Source organism: Thermobia domestica, chromosome 11, assembly GCF_964235325.1.
Source record: "Thermobia domestica chromosome 11, izTheDome1.hap1.1, whole genome shotgun sequence".
Classification (NCBI taxonomy): Eukaryota; Metazoa; Arthropoda; class Insecta; order Zygentoma; family Lepismatidae; genus Thermobia; species Thermobia domestica.
Genome location: NC_137464.1, coordinates 124,127,707 through 124,145,073, shown reverse-complemented (window position 1 = coordinate 124,145,073; position 17,367 = coordinate 124,127,707). Strand labels below are relative to the sequence as shown.

The 17,367-nt window shown below is 36.9% G+C and overlaps 1 protein-coding gene across 1 annotated transcript in view; it reads right to left on the bottom strand.

Moving 5' to 3' along the window:
* Positions 1–1,081: 1,081 nt before the first annotated feature.
* The window catches only part of LOC145663657 (dynein axonemal intermediate chain 4-like), a 417,097-nt gene continuing 400,811 nt past the window's right edge, over positions 1,082–17,367 (bottom strand). Inside the window, exon 17 of the mRNA XM_081729757.1 lies at positions 1,082–1,274. Within this exon, the coding sequence (XP_081585883.1) occupies positions 1,182–1,274 (93 nt within the window). The 3' untranslated portion in view covers positions 1,082–1,181. The remainder of the gene's footprint in view (positions 1,275–17,367) is intronic.

Here is a 17,367-nt window from a genome sequence, read left to right as displayed (position 1 = left end):
AACAACAGATTGTAACAAATGATTATGTAATTGACATGCAATTGGTGTATACCAAGATGACTGATAACACTTTTTGTTAATCTCCGGAAGGCTTGTATTTGCTAAGTTTGCCCACTTATTAGAGCCTTCTTGAACTGAATCATCTGGGTCCAAACAATAACCCTGTGGAAGGAGAGCCTCGATTAAACGCATAGATCCGTGGTATGACGCTAAGAATGTAGGAATCGCCATATCCAGAGCTCGTCGAATACCAAGACCGCCCAAACCAACAGGTAAACACGCTTGTGTCCAAGAGTTGTCATTTAAGGAGCAGTTCAGAATTGATTCAAGGCCAGTTTTCAGGACAGTATCATATTTTTCCAGCAAAGAACTCTCATGCCAAGATGGAAAGCATCGCAAAAAATAGGTTAAGCGAGGGATTGATAAAGATGCTCGTAAAAGGAAAAAGGCTGAATGGGCTGAAATTGAAGGAAGTCGAGACAAGAACAATTCTAAAGTAGATATTTTATTCAATAGCATGTTAGTGAGTGCTTCTGACGTGAGAGCAGCACCTAGAAGACAAGCATTCTGGATTGTTAGAGGGCGTATGCCTGGTGCAGCCTCATTAAATCTTCTAAAGATTTCGTCGAATGCGGTTTCATCTCTTCCAAGACAACCCACCTCGCATTTAGAAAAGTTAAGACGCAAACCAAGAAGTGATGCTTTCTTATTTATTTCTATTAAAGATGAAAAAACTATCTCGGGTTCACCACCAATTGTTCCATCGTCTAAGTACCAAATGTTTAATTCGGTATCCAGTGATTTAACTAAAGAGTGAATGATTATAGCAAAAAATGCTGGGCCCAGGGGATCACCTTGTTGTACACCTCTCTGAGAAGAAATAGTGTTTCCGTTGAAAAACAGATCACTTGGTTGAGTTTTTCCGTTCCTTTCCGTTGAAATTCCGTTGAAAAACACAAGTGAATTAATTTGTTTAGACAAATTGCTACTAAAAGACAAGCTTAACATATTTACAAATATTTACACTTATAATTGTTTGTAATTTTACTTAGTTAAGACAGATGTTTAGGAAAAGAATAACTAAATCGAAAATGAAATACGTTTTATTATGAAATTTAAATACGTAATATTATACTTTTAGTTCTAGAAAATAACTGTGTTTAGCTTCCTGCTTCATAGTATCAAAAGAAAGGTGGTCCAGTTTTTTTGAGTTTCTTGTAGAGGTCTGGTCTCAGTATCAGAGCATTTTTAATTCCTTTTACCAAAGCAACTTCCTGTAAAAAATATCATTAATAATTAAAAACTGAATTGAATTGAATAAAGTTACAATAAAATATTTTAAATACTATATATTACAATTAAGTTTTTTTTTTTTTTTTGAAGATCTTGAGTAACATATTTCCTTCAAATAGTAAAAGTTATTTCGAATATCACATCTTAAACTTGATGTATAATGACAATACAAATCATTCTTATTTACAAATCTTTTATTTCATTTTCCTTTGACTATCTTTGGCTAAAAAATTAGTCCATGCTGTGGCTTTGAAATTAAACTTTGGTAATCAAAGTTATGACAACTTAATTACTTCTTCGTAAATAGTTCTTTGTGTCCACGATTGGTTTCCGTTTATTTATATAAAACGCAATGTAACTAAATAAGAGTAATAATTCTAAAATATGAAAGAGAATAAGATATTAATCTAAGAAAGTACTAATTGTGAAATCAGAATGCCAGTATCTTTGGCATGTTTTCAGCAAAGAAGTAATACGTATGTATGTTATGAGTGTTTTCTTATGTATTCTTGAAATCTTAACAACATTTCAATACAACTTACTGCATTACTTCATAGCCGTTTCTAGGTTCTACTATTCTTGGTACTATAGTAAACAAAATGCAGTACAGTTTAATGCTTCTCAAACGTAAATTTCACCTCTTTCTTGCTATCCTTTGACTGCTACATCTTCTTTTGGGAAAGGGTTGTATCAGAAAGTAGTGATTCAAGATTATTCTGATAGGCTAATGAGAAATTTCCTTATTGGTACATTCTGGGTCATTATGGCCCTTGCGGCCATAATCATTATGTAGGGGAGGAAACTGACAAGAAATATATAGCAGTAAGTATAGTAATCATACCATTTTTTATGATTGTACAGAACAATATTAGGAGAGAGGATATACGTATTTAGAAAATGAGCATGAGGCATGATATGAGATGCAAGTTACATTGCAACACCCCATACGTGGCTTGCAAACTGCATGTGAATTCCGAGATCTCAAGTGCGTGTTTCGTCTCGTATTCGATGATCATGGGTTAGTTACCGCACGACAAAGTATCATAGCTCTAAATTTGCACACCACCATTCGATCCAAACTAACGGGAAATTAGAGTTTAGGATAAAGGTGATTTCTAGTGTGTGGATTAGCACAGGACATGTCGACAGACCTATATAAAAAAGTGTGTCTTTTACCTTGACGTTAAGTTTAATTAATTAGGTTGCCTAGATTACAGTAAACTAATTCAGGATTACAGGAAAAACATTGTATTTTGCACAGAGAGTATAGACATTATACCAAAAAGAAAAAAAACTGGATTTAGAGCAATTTCAAATCAGTTTTCTAACCTGGAAGAGAAATTATAATGATAGCCTGGAAGAGAAATTATAATATTAGTATGAAAGATACGTACAGTTACAGTTTAGATACGTACAGATAATTAGTCAGATATTAGACATTTTGTCAGTCTTTGATCAACAGTCAACATGTTTTTGAAAATTTGGTTTATTCACCAATCCACCAAGAGTGAGTATTTACCAGCGATATTAAGGCAATAACAGAATTGAGCTCATTACCAATAATGTCACAAACTGTAACTTCTTCAACTTCATGTACCTTACCGCTGAATATGGTACTGCAATGCTTTAACAATTTACTCATATTTCATATCGGGGGCGCGGTGGCTCAGTGGTAGAGCGTTCACCTCTGGTGCTTGGGGTCCCGGGTTCGATCCCAGCCCCCGCCAAGTGAACTTTGTGGTGGACAAACACCGTGCTCGTGGGTTTTCTCGGGGTTCTCCCGTTTCCTCCCACTTTCTTCATTCCACCATATCACTCATCTCTCATCATCACCGTCTCCTTTAGCCTAACCGGCATAACCGTGGGACGTAAAACTTAAAGATTTCATTTCATTTCATATTTCATATCACATGCGATGCATATTTATTTGTTTATTATTTATTATTCTTGGGTTAAGTTCTGATAAGCCCTGCGTGAAAAAAATGAACGAAACCAAACCTACTGTAACCTTAACTGGGGCTGCGGTGGATCAGTGGTAGAGCGTTCACCTTTGGTGCATAGTGTCCTTGGTTCGATCCTACCTCGTGCCAAGTAAGCTTTGTTCTGGACAAATAATGTGTGTGGGGTTTTCTCGGGGTTCTTCCGTTTTCTCCCACTTTCTCCATTACACTATTACAGTAATTTCTCATCATCACCGTCTCCTTTAGTCTAGCCGGCATAACCGTGGAACGTAAAACGTAAACATTTCATTTCAGTTTTTAACAGTAACTAACCGTACTTAACCTAACCTATTCATACCTGATTATTGTCGTGTTGAAAAGCTAGCGAAGATAAAAGAAATAAATGTCTTATTAATCAGCATTCGATGGTATTACTCGATAATTCTTATTTTCTTCATAAATTATTATTATATTTACTTTAAAACCTCGAATTGTTCTATGCAGACTTGTGGCTAACGGAATATTGTAAAGCATATTCATGAAGAAGAGTAAATCGTTACCAAAAAAGTTCTATGGCTTTTTGTGGAGGTCTGTGTTTCATTGGCCCTCACACCGTGAGTTGAATGCGAATGGTGATAAGTTGTATGGAGAAGCGAAGGTAAGTTGTTGGTGTAGGTATATACAACATGCTACCTGGTTGTGGCAATTCAGTTACACCGTGAATTTGCGTAAGGACAGAGTGAGAATGGGACCTCCACAGAGCGTCATAAGGACGTGTATGCTGTACGAATTCAAACTGGGGTCAAACGCCGTTGCAGTAGGGCAGAAGATATGCCAGGCCTTTGGTGAGGATGTCGTGACTACGCGGACAGTATAATGGTGGTTTAACAAGTTTAAGGAGGATGACGAAACACTCAAAGACGCACTACATACCAGAAGACCAACACATGTACAAAATGAAGATCTTCAGGTAGCAATTGAGGCGAACAGTGGTCAGATATGTGAGGAGTTGGGACTAAAATTCAATGTCGTGGAAAAACCATTCGGCAGAATTTCCATCAACTTGGGTAGCACTACAAGTTGGTTGGATGGGTCCCACATGATTTAACTTCGGGCCAGAAGGCAACGCGAGCAGACATTTGTGTTTGTTTGCTGTCTCGTCTGAGGAAGGAGCCATTTCTGGACAAGATATTGACATGTGATGAGAAGTGGGTCCTGCGCGAACCTCCACGGTGCCGTCATCATTGGTTAGCGTCTCATGAACCGGTTCCAAAACAGCCGAAACCAGCACTGCACCAGAAGAACATCCTCCTGTATATTTGATGGACTGCTCGTGGCATCGTGCATCGGGAACTGTTACCAGCTGGTCAGAGCATCAATGCAAATGTGTACTGCCAGCAGTTGAGCCGTATTTAAGAAAAACTCAAAACTCTGGAGCCAGCACTACTGAATCGCCAAGGGATCCTCCTGTTACAAGGCAACGCTAAGCCCAACGTGGCTAGGATGATCCGGGACACCATTCTACGCCTTGGATGGGAAATACTATTGCATCCGCCATACTCCCTAGTGTAGTGAGCCGAGTGCCCTCAGCTCTCCATCTGCATATCAAAATGCAGATGAGTGCACATTTGCATACCAATATTTAATTTGTGTCTGATTTAATTAATTTGTGTTGATAAATACTTAGTTTCATAATTAGGTACCACAGAGCGAAATACGGCAATATTCGAAGGATAAAATGTAAATTGTATATTTTAGTATTGAATAAAGAAAATTAAATTATTAATAGCATTGCAAGAGACATCTCTACTGAGGAGCATAGTTATCAACATATCATTTACAGCTGTAATATTGGGAGTTATCTGCATGGAAAAATGTGTATTGAATATGACGCGGAACTTGGATGATCAGAAGAGCATTAATGGAGAGGATTTTTTTAAATTATTATTAAGGAGACAGCATTCTGACTGGACATCAGTAATAGGGTAGAGCGTTTGGCACTATTTTTGGAAATTCGATGACGGCTAGTGCGGAAACGGTGCCATTAGTGACACCGAAAGGGAATATGGTTAATCTATGGCTATTACTAACCCCTGTTGCGTTCTCTATCTTTTGATCCCATTCAGTGGGTTCCTCTGATCCTCCTTGATTGTGGGAAGGATAGCCCCCTATTGGGTTCTCCACGTACATCTTTTGATACGGTAGAAGAAAGGAATGAGGTTAATTCTTGACAATTATTGACCTCTGTCGTGTTTTCCCTAGGGTTAATTTTTGACAATCATTGATTCCCTGTCGTGTTTCCCTTTTTCTGGTCTTGTTTAATGCGTGTCTCTGGTTCCCTCGATTTTCGGAACACCTATTTTTGGCCATCATTGACTTCTTGTCGTGTTGTACTCATTAGATTGGTGAGAAGGGCAAGTGTTAGTTAATTTTCCATATGACGCCATAATGTAAGATGTTATTGGTAAATATCGTTTAGTATATGATTAGCCGATATAGCGTGAAGTTGTCCTGTGTGGTTTAGAGTGCTAATTAATTTATATAGTGTGATTGTATAGTGGTGAAATGCGAATTCGTTAGACGAAAGGCAATGCAAATTTATTTTTTGAAATGTTATTTCCGTCCCCTTTGTCTTAGAACTGACACCCATACGTACAGTGAGAACCTAATGAATTGATTGATTCATCAGAGTTTAGTATTTCTTTTTGAACATGGAGGTGATATGAGACGTAATGCTAAATTTAACGTAAATAAATTGAAATCATCAGAATAAGACCCACGTCTTGAAATAACTGGTTGATGCTAGGGAGACCTGGAAACGGAATAACCCCAAAAAATTCCACGAACCTCCACGAAATTCCCCGTATATACCAGAAATTTACATGGCCTGGGATCGAACTATGGATTTTTCGCACTGGAGCTGTCTCAAAACTATTTTTTTAATTAAAAAAACTTATTTAATCCTTTTTTATATATTTATGAATTTCTACCGGATTCGACAATGAAAGAACCACAGAAATATAGATTACAATTGGGGGCATCGTGCCCACCGCTAAGCCACTGTACTATAGTTGAGCGACCTGACAGGTAACACTTCACTCCTATGACTCCGAAATGGCGGAAAGCGACACATATTCTGGACATATCGAGACGTCAAGGAAGTGCCTAAACATTGTATTTCTTATGGATTCCTATGTTAACTTTACGGACCCATAACTCCCGAACTCACTGCCGACTGTCGCTGGGAATCCAATGCATTTTCATTAAGACTAGCTATTTCAGGATATATATCGCATTAGGCCATTCCGGATTCAAAGGAGTAAAGTGTTACTTATGAGACGATAAGCTTATGATCATGAAGTTGGATTGGATTTAAGTTTAGCGTCCTGTTCAACAGTGAGGCTACATAAAATGCAAACTTACAGCTTAACGTGGAATCTGAACCACATGAAGCCCTATTGGGAACGAACTGGCGTTTCCCATACCAAAGGCAGGCACGCTATCCACATGGTCAAGATGGAGCTCTGATAAACGAAACCCATTGGAGATTCTAGTTGCTCAGAAGAGCATTGGAATTATTAACTATCTTCAACGTTTCTGTGTTTGTGTCCCTGTCGAGTCGAGTAGACATGAAAAATCATACAAAAAAGAAAATAAGAATTGGAAACAGATTTCGTTTTTAAAAAAAAAGTTACAGAATCCTCACCTGCTGGAAGGGACTCAGGTTCGATCCAAGTTCATATTAATTTGTGGAGGACAACATCGTATCCGTGGGCTTTCTCGGAGATCTCCCTTTTCTCCTCACAAAATCAACCCAGCAATTCTTTAATACGATGCAATTTCATTAATTATCCATCTTTGTTAGCTTAAAGGACACACCCATTGGACGCAAAACTAGAATTTTATATTTCGGTTTTCATTCCCGGGTATTATTTTCTTATTTTTGATTGAAAAAGAGCTAATACGCAAAAGTACCTTAAAGCACCTTCTTAAATACAAATATACTTTTACAACTTTTGAAAGAGTTCGTCAGATGAGATGCATTGTCAAATATCTTTTGCGGTCCAATTCAGTAACAAGGGATTAGTATTATTCCTTAATTATTGTAAACGAGAAGGATGTTTCAGTACTTCCCATGACATTTTCATTTTCCACATTGCAGTGATAGTTTTATTCATAGAATTTTTTGTTATGTCTAAAACAGATTGGAATTTCACATCACTCCCAACAACGAGAGCATCCCTGTATGTAACGTAGTATCCGAACTGTATGAGCTCCCATCGGAAATCAAGCCCTTGTCTTCCGCACCGAAGGGGCGTACACTAATCATATAACCACGGGGTAGTTTTCAAATATGTTAGAATTTATATATATATATATATATATATATATATATATATATATATATATATATATATATATTGACAATAACTAATAAAAAATGTATTTTTGTTGTTTTCGTGTTTGTTTTTCTGTATTTCAATCTGCACACATAAAGAAAAATTAAAAAGTGTATGTAATCGTTTATGTAATATTCGGGACAGCCCTCACATATTATTTTGTAACCTAAACTCTTATCGTTAACATAATCCAACTCATTTTACTTCAAGGAACTGACGGCATTATGCAGATTTCAAGAACGTACCAGTATCTACTGTTTTACAGCGCGTTTTCTGTTGTTTGCTCACACAGAGTCAGAGGAAACTCTATTAACATCAAATATGGGAGGGATCTTTACAGGCCCGTAGCTATAACTCAGACAGAAAGACCCGAAATCATACTGAGCGGAGATAACTTTTCATCTTACAGTCAAGCATATAATATCAACTAACAACTGAAAGTTTCAGGGGGCTGAATGTGGTCAATCGCAGGGGGGTGAGTCCTCCTGGCTATGGGCCTGAGCCTTTGACCAGCTTGTCTACGCTATCTTTCTCTCGGTTAAATGTTTGACACGAGGCTTAGTTCCCTAGTTTACAACAATAATTCATGTAATAACTTTGTATTAGTGTTTAGGAGAGCAATCAAATATCTTTGAGAAGCTTAACCGCATGAAAGCTTAAAGTAACTCTGTTCAAATATTTGTTCCATGGTGAATGTTTCGAACGTCCTTATAACACCGCGTCTCCTTCCGATAATAAAGTAATCGTTGTGTATAATTGACTAACTACATTATCCAAAACGTCAGCGTCAATTCTATAACAAACAAGTAGAAACTGTAATCATGTATCACTATTTTAATAACATAAATAGAGTCCTTTCTTTTCTGGCGGTACGCCATATTGTGAGCCTTCTAAGATTTTCTTATATATTTTTTCTCTTCTTAACACAACTTACTTGGTGTTCCAGGTAAATTAATTCATTCGATTCATTAGCAATATTTGTAGCATATGAATTTAGACTATGTAACGTAAATTGTACCAGCCAATATAAAGATTATTACATATATTTGCTTTGTCCTAGTATGAACACTAGCATATCGGAGTCTCTGCTTCTAGTTAACAGAAACTTTATGTAGTTAAAACCATAAGGCAGGGCCGGTGTAACGGGCAATTTTTACCCTAGCAAATTATTACCCTAGAGGGTAAAATTTGCCCGGGAAAATTTGACGTCAACAATAGGGGTACAAATATTATCGTGAAAATATTACCCTACATGTCAATCAAATATATTGCTGAAAGGAGGGTAAAAATTGACCGGGAAAAAATGACTTCTCACGTAAGAGGGTAATAATATCCCGGGCAAATTGTACCCTATAGCTAAACTCGCTTAAACTACACAGTAAATTTCTCCTAAAGAGGGTAATAATTGACCAGGAAAAAATGACTTCTCACGAAAGAGGGTAATAATTTCCCGGGCAAATAGTACCCTCTTGCTAAACTTTATAGAATTACAGTATACATTTCTCTTAAGAAGGGTAATAATTGACCAGGAAAAAATGACTTCTCACGAAAGAGGGTAATAATTTCCCGGGCAAATTGTACCCTATAGCTAAACTCGCTTGAACTACACAGTAAATTTCTCCTAAAGAGGGTAATAATTGACCAGGAAAAAATGACTTCTCACGAAAGAGGGTAATAATATCCCGGGCAAATAGTACCCTCTTGCTAAACTCAGCAGAATTACAGTATACATTTCTCCTAAAAAGGGTAATAATTGACCAGGAAAAAATGACTTCTCACGAAAGAGGGTAATAATTTCCCGGGCAAATTGTACCCTATAGCTAAACTCGCTTGAACTACACAGTAAATTGCTCCTAAAGAGGGTAATAATTGACCAGGAAAAAAAGACTTCTCACGAAAGAGGGTAATAATTTCCCGGGCAAATAGTACCCTCTTGCTAAACTCTACAGAATTATAGTATACATTTCTCCTAAAAAGGGTAATAATTGACCAGGAAAAAATGACTTCTCACGAAAGAGGGTAATAATATCCCGGGCAAATTGTACCCTATAGCTAAACTCGCTTGAAATACACAGTAAATTTCTCCTAAAGAGGGTAATAATTGACCAGGAAAAAATGACTTCTCACGAAAGAGGGTAATAATTTCCCGGGCAAATAGTACCCTCTTGCTAAACTTTATAGAATTACAGTATACATTTCTCTTAAGAAGGGTAATAATTGACCAGGAAAAAATGACTTCTCACGAAAGAGGGTAATAACTTCCCGGGCAAATTGTACCCTATAACTAAACTCGCTTGAACTACACAGTAAATTTCTCCTAAAGAGGGTAATAATTGACCAGGAAAAAAAGACTTCTCACGAAAGAGGGTAATAATATCCCGGGCAAATAGTACCCTCTTGCTAAACTCTACAGAATTGCAGTATACATTTCTCCTAAAAAGGGTAATAATTGACCAGGAAAAAATGAATTCTCACGAAAGAGGGTAATAATTTCCCGGGCAAATAGTACCCTCTTGCTAAACTTTATAGAATTACAGTATACATTTCTCTTAAGAAGGGTAATAATTGACCAGGAAAAAATGACTTCTCACGAAAGAGGGTAATAACTTCCCGGGCAAATTGTACCCTATAACTAAACTCGCTTGAACTACACAGTAAATTTCTCCTAAAGAGGGTAATAATTGACCAGGAAAAAATGACTTCTCACGAAAGAGGGTAATAATATCCCGGGCAAATAGTACCCTCTTGCTAAACTCTACAGAATTACAGCATACATTTGTTCTAAAAACGGTAATAATTGACCAGGAAAAAATGACTTCTCACGAAAGAGGGTAATAATATCCCGGGCAAATAGTACCCTCTTGCTAAACTCTGCAGAATTACAGTATACATTTCTCATAAAAAGGGTAATAATTGACCAGGAAAAAATGACTTCTTACGAAAGAGGGTAATAATTTCCCGGGCAAATTGTACCCTATAGCTAAACTCGCTTGTACTACAATGTAAATTTCTCCTAAAGAGGGTAATAATTGACCAGAAAAAATGACTTCCCACGAAAGTGGGTAATAATATCCCGGGCAAATCGTACCCTCTTGCTAAACTCAATAGAATTACAGTATACATTTCTCCTAAGAAGGGTAATAATTGACCAGGAAAAAATGACTTCTCACGAAAGAGGGTAATAATTTCCCGGGCAAATTGTACCCTATAGCTAAACTCGCTTGAACTACACAGTAAATTTCTCCTAAAGAGGGTAATAATTGACCAGGAAAAAATGACTTCTCACGAAAGAGGGTAATAATTTCCCGGGCAAATTGTACCCTATAGCTAAACTCGCTTGAACTACACAGTAAATTTCTCCTAAAGAGGGTAATAATTGACCAGGAAAAAATGACTTCTCACGAAAGAGGGTAATAATATCCCGGGCAAATAGTACCCTCTTGCTAAACTCTACAGAATTGCAGTATACATTTCTCCTAAAAAGGGTAATAATTGACCAGGAAAAAATGAATTCTCACGAAAGAGGGTAATAATTTCCCGGGCAAATAGTACCCTCTTGCTAAACTTTATAGAATTACACTATACATTTCTCTTAAGAAGGGTAATAATTGACCAGGAAAAAATGACTTCTCACGAAAGAGGGTAATAATTTCCCGGGCAAATTGTACCCTATAGCTAAACTCGCTTGAACTACACAGTAAATTTCTCCTAAAGAGGGTAATAATTGACCAGGAAAAAATGACTTCCCACGAAAGAGGGTAATAATATCCCGGGCAAATAGTACCCTCTTGCTAAACTCAGCAGAATTACAGTATACATTTCTCCTAAGAAGGGTAATAATTGACCAGGAAAAAATGACTTCTCACGAAAGAGGGTAATAATTTCCCGGGCAAATTGTACCCTATAGCTAAACTCGCTTGAACTACACAGTAAATTTCTCCTAAAGAGGGTAATAATTGACCAGGAAAAAATGACTTCTCACGAAAGAGGGTAATAATATCCCGGGCAAATCGTACCCTATAGCTAAACTCTACAGAATTGCAGTATACATTTCTCCTAAAAAGGGTAATAATTGACCAGGAAAAAATGAATTCTCACGAAAGAGGGAAATAATTTCCCGGGCAAATAGTACCCTCTTGCTAAACTTTATAGAATTACACTATACATTTCTCTTAAGAAGGGTAATAATTGACCAGGAAAAAATGACTTCTCACGAAAGAAAGTAATAATTTCCCGGGCAAATTGTACCCTATAGCTAAACTCGCTTGAACTACACAGTAAATTTCTCTTAAGAAGGGTAATAATTGACCAGGAAAAAATGACTTCTCACGAAAGAGGGTAATAATATCCCGGGCAAATAGTACCCTCTTGCTAAACTCAGCAGAATTACAGTATACATTTCTCCTAAAAAGGGTAATAATTGACCAGGAAAAAATGACTTCTCACGAAAGAGGGTAATAATTTCCCGGGCAAATTGTACCCTATAGCTAAACTCGCTTGAACTACACAGTAAATTTCTCCTAAAGAGGGTAATAATTGACCAGGAAAAAAAGACTTCTCACGAAAGAGGGTAATAATTTCCCGAGCAAATAGTACCCTCTTGCTAAACTCTACAGAATTATAGTATATATTTCTCCTAAAAAGGGTAATAATTGACCAGGAAAAAATGACTTCTCACGAAAGAGGGTAATAATATCCCGGGCAAATTGTACCCTATAGCTAAACTCGCTTGAAATACACAGTAAATTTCTCCTAAAGCGGGTAATAATTGACCAGGAAAAAATGACTTCTCACGAAAGAGGGTAATAATTTCCCGGGCAAATAGTACCCTCTTGCTAAACTTTATAGAATTACAGTATACATTTCTCTTAAGAAGGGTAATAATTGACCAGGAAAAAATGACTTCTCACGAAAGAGGGTAATAATTTCCCGGGCAAATTGTACCCTATAACTAAACTCGCTTGAACTACACAGTAAATTTCTCCTAAAGAGGGTAATAATTGACCAGGAAAAAATGACTTCTCACGAAAGAGGGTAATAATATCCCGGGCAAATAGTACCCTCTTGCTAAACTCTACAGAATTACAGCATACATTTCTTCTAAAAAGGGTAATAATTGACCAGGAAAAAATGACTTCTCACGAAAGACGGTAATAATATCCCGGGCAAATAGTACCCTCTTGCTAAACTCTGCAGAATTACAGTATACATTTCTCCTAAAAAGGGTAATAATTGACCAGGAAAAAATGACTTCTCACGAAAGAGGGTAATAATTTCCCGGGCAAATTGTACCCTATAGCTAAACTCGCTTGAACTACACAGTAAATTTCTCCTAAAGAGGGTAATAATTGACCAGGAAAAAATGACTTCCCACGAAAGAGGGTAATAATATCCCGGGCAAATCGTACCCTCTTGCTAAACTCTATAGAATTACAGTATACATTTCTCCTAAGAAGGGTAATAATTGACCAGGAAAAAATGACTTCTCACGAAAGAAGGTAATAATTTCCCGGGCAAATTGTACCCTATAGCTAAACTCGCTTGAACTACACAGTAAATTTCTCCTAAACAGGGTAATAATTGACCAGGAAAAAATGACTTCTCACGAAAGAGGGTAATAATTTCCCGGGAAAATTGTACCCTATAGCTAAACTCGCTTGAACTACACAGTAAATTTCTCCTAAAGAGGGTAATAATTGACCAGGAAAAAATGACTTCTCACGAAAGAGGGTAATAATATCCCGGGCAAATAGTACCCTCTTGCTAAACTCTACAGAATTGCAGTATACATTTCTCCTAAAAAGGGTAATAATTGACCAGGAAAAAATGAATTCTCACGAAAGAGGGTAATAATTTCCCGGGCAAATAGTACCCTCTTGCTAAACTTTATAGAATTACACTATACATTTCTCTTAAGAAGGGTAATAATTGACCAGGAAAAAATGACTTCTCACGAAAGAGGGTAATAATTTCCCGGGCAAATTGTACCCTATAGCTAAACTCGCTTGAACTACACAGTAAATTTCTCCTAAAGAGGGTAATAATTGACCAGGAAAAAATGACTTCTCACGAAAGAGGGTAATAATTTCCCGGGCAAATAGTACCCTCTTGCTAAACTCTACAGAATTGCAGTATACATTTCTCCTAAAAAGGGTAATAATTGACCAGGAAAAAATGACTTCTCACGAAAGAGGGTAATAATATCCCGGGCAAATAGTACCCTCTTGCTAAACTCAGCAGAATTACAGTATACATTTCTCCTAAAAAGGGTAATAATTGACCAGGAAAAAATGACTTCTCACGAAAGAGGGTAATAATTTCCCGGGCAAATTGTACCCTATAGCTAAACTCGCTTGAACTACACAGTAAATTTCTCCTAGAGAGGGTAATAATTGACCAGGAAAAAAAGACTTCTCACGAAAGAGGGTAATAATTTCCCGGGCAAATAGTACCCTCTTGCTAAACTCTACAGAATTATAGTATACATTTCTCCTAAAAAGGGTAATAATTGACCAGGAAAAAATGACTTCTCACGAAAGAGGGTAATAATATCCCGGGCAAATTGTACCCTATAGCTAAACTCGCTTGAACTACACAGTAAATTTCTCCTAAAGAGGGTAATAATTGACCAGGAAAAAATGACTTCTCACGAAAGAGGGTAATAATTTCCCGGGCAAATTGTACCCTATAGCTAAACTCGCTTGAACTACACAGTAAATTTCTCCTAAAGAGGGTAATAATTGACCAGGAAAAAATGACTTCTCACGAAAGAGGGTAATAATATCCCGGGCAAATAGTACCCTCTTGCTAAACTCAGCAGAATTACAGTATACATTTCTCCTAAAAAGGGTAATAATTGACCAGGAAAAAATGACTTCTCACGAAAGAGGGTAATAATTTCCCGGGCAAATTGTACCCTATAGCTAAACTCGCTTGAACTACACAGTAAATTTCTCCTAAAGAGGGTAATAATTGACCAGGAAAAAAAGACTTCTCACGAAAGAGGGTAATAATTTCCCGAGCAAATAGTACCCTCTTGCTAAACTCTACAGAATTATAGTATATATTTCTCCTAAAAAGGGTAATAATTGACCAGGAAAAAATGACTTCTCACGAAAGAGGGTAATAATATCCCGGGCAAATTGTACCCTATAGCTAAACTCGCTTGAAATACACAGTAAATTTCTCCTAAAGCGGGTAATAATTGACCAGGAAAAAATGACTTCTCACGAAAGAGGGTAATAATTTCCCGGGCAAATAGTACCCTCTTGCTAAACTTTATAGAATTACAGTATACATTTCTCTTAAGAAGGGTAATAATTGACCAGGAAAAAATGACTTCTCACGAAAGAGGGTAATAATTTCCAGGGCAAATTGTACCCTATAACTAAACTCGCTTGAACTACACAGTAAATTTCTCCTAAAGAGGGTAATAATTGACCAGGAAAAAATGACTTCTCACGAAAGAGGGTAATAATATCTCGGGCAAATAGTACCCTCTTGCTAAACTCTACAGAATTACAGCATACATTTCTTCTAAAAAGGGTAATAATTGACCAGGAAAAAATGACTTCTCACGAAAGACGGTAATAATATCCCGGGCAAATAGTACCCTCTTGCTAAACTCTGCAGAATTACAGTATACATTTCTCCTAAAAAGGGTAATAATTGACCAGGAAAAAATGACTTCTCACGAAAGAGGGTAATAATTTCCCGGGCAAATTGTACCCTATAGCTAAACTCGCTTGAACTACACAGTAAATTTCTCCTAAAGAGGGTAATAATTGACCAGGAAAAAATGACTTCCCACGAAAGAGGGTAATAATATCCCGGGCAAATCGTACCCTCTTGCTAAACTCTATAGAATTACAGTATACATTTCTCCTAAGAAGGGTAATAATTGACCAGGAAAAAATGACTTCTCACGAAAGAAGGTAATAATTTCCCGGGCAAATTGTACCCTATAGCTAAACTCGCTTGAACTACACAGTAAATTTCTCCTAAAGAGGGTAATAATTGACCAGGAAAAAATGACTTCTCACGAAAGAGGGTAATAATTTCCCGGGCAAATTGTACCCTATAGCTAAACTCGCTTGAACTACACAGTAAATTTCTCCTAAAGAGGGTAATAATTGACCAGGAAAAAATGACTTCTCACGAAAGAGGGTAATAATATCCCGGGCAAATAGTACCCTCTTGCTAAACTCTACAGAATTGCAGTATACATTTCTCCTAAAAAGGGTAATAATTGACCAGGAAAAAATGAATTCTCACGAAAGAGGGTAATAATTTCCCGGGCAAATAGTACCCTCTTGCTAAACTTTATAGAATTACACTATACATTTCTCTTAAGAAGGGTAATAATTGACCAGGAAAAAATGACTTCTCACGAAAGAGGGTAATAATTTCCCGGGCAAATTGTACCCTATAGCTAAACTCGCTTGAACTACATAGTAAATTTCTCCTAAAGAGGGTAATAATTGACCAGGAAAAAATGACTTCTCACGAAAGAGGGTAATAATATCCCGGGCAAATAGTACCCTCTTGCTAAACTCTACAGAATTGCTGTATACATTTCTCCTAAAAAGGGTAATAATTGACCAGGAAAAAATGACTTCTCACGAAAGAGGGTAATAATATCCCGGGCAAATAGTACCCTCTTGCTAAACTCAGCAGAATTACAGTATACATTTCTCCTAAAAAGGGTAATAATTGACCAGGAAAAAATGACTTCTCACGAAAGAGGGTAATAATTTCCCGGGCAAATTGTACCCTATAGCTAAACTCGCTTGAACTACACAGGAAATTTCTCCTAAAGAGGGTAATAATTGACCAGGAAAAAAAGACTTCTCACGAAAGAGGGTAATAATTTCCCGGGCAAATAGTACCCTCTTGCTAAACTCTACAGAATTATAGTATACATTTCTCCTAAAAAGGGTAATAATTGACCAGGAAAAAATGACTTCTCACGAAAGAGGGTAATAATATCCCGGGCAAATTGTACCCTATAGCTAAACTCGCTTGAACTACACAGTAAATTTCTCCTAAAGAGGGTAATAATTGACCAGGAAAAAATGACTTCTCACGAAAGAGGGTAATAATTTCCCGGGCAAATTGTACCCTATAGCTAAACTCGCTTGAACTACACAGTAAATTTCTCCTAAAGAGGGTAATAATTGACCAGGAAAAAATGACTTCTCACGAAAGAGGGTAATAATATCCCAGGCAAATAGTACCCTCTTGCTAAACTCTACAGAATTGCAGTATACATTTCTCCTAAAAAGGGTAATAATTGACCAGGAAAAAATGAATTCTCACGAAAGAGGGTAATAATTTCCCGGGCAAATAGTACCCTCTTGCTAAACTTTATAGAATTACACTATACATTTCTCTTAAGAAGGGTAATAAATGACCAGGAAAAAATGACTTCTCACGAAAGAGGGTAATAATTTCCCGGGCAAATTGTACCCTATAGCTAAACTCGCTTGAACTACACAGTAAATTTCTCCTAAAGAGGGTAATAATTGACCAGGAAAAAATGACTTCTCACGAAAGAGGGTAATAATTTCCCGGGCAAATAGTACCCTCTTGCTAAACTTTATAGAATTACAGTATACATTTCTCTTAAGAAGGGTAATAATTGACCAGGAAAAAATGACTTCTCACGAAAGAGGGTAATAATTTCCCGGGCAAATTGTACCCTATAACTAAACTCGCTTGAACTACACAGTAAA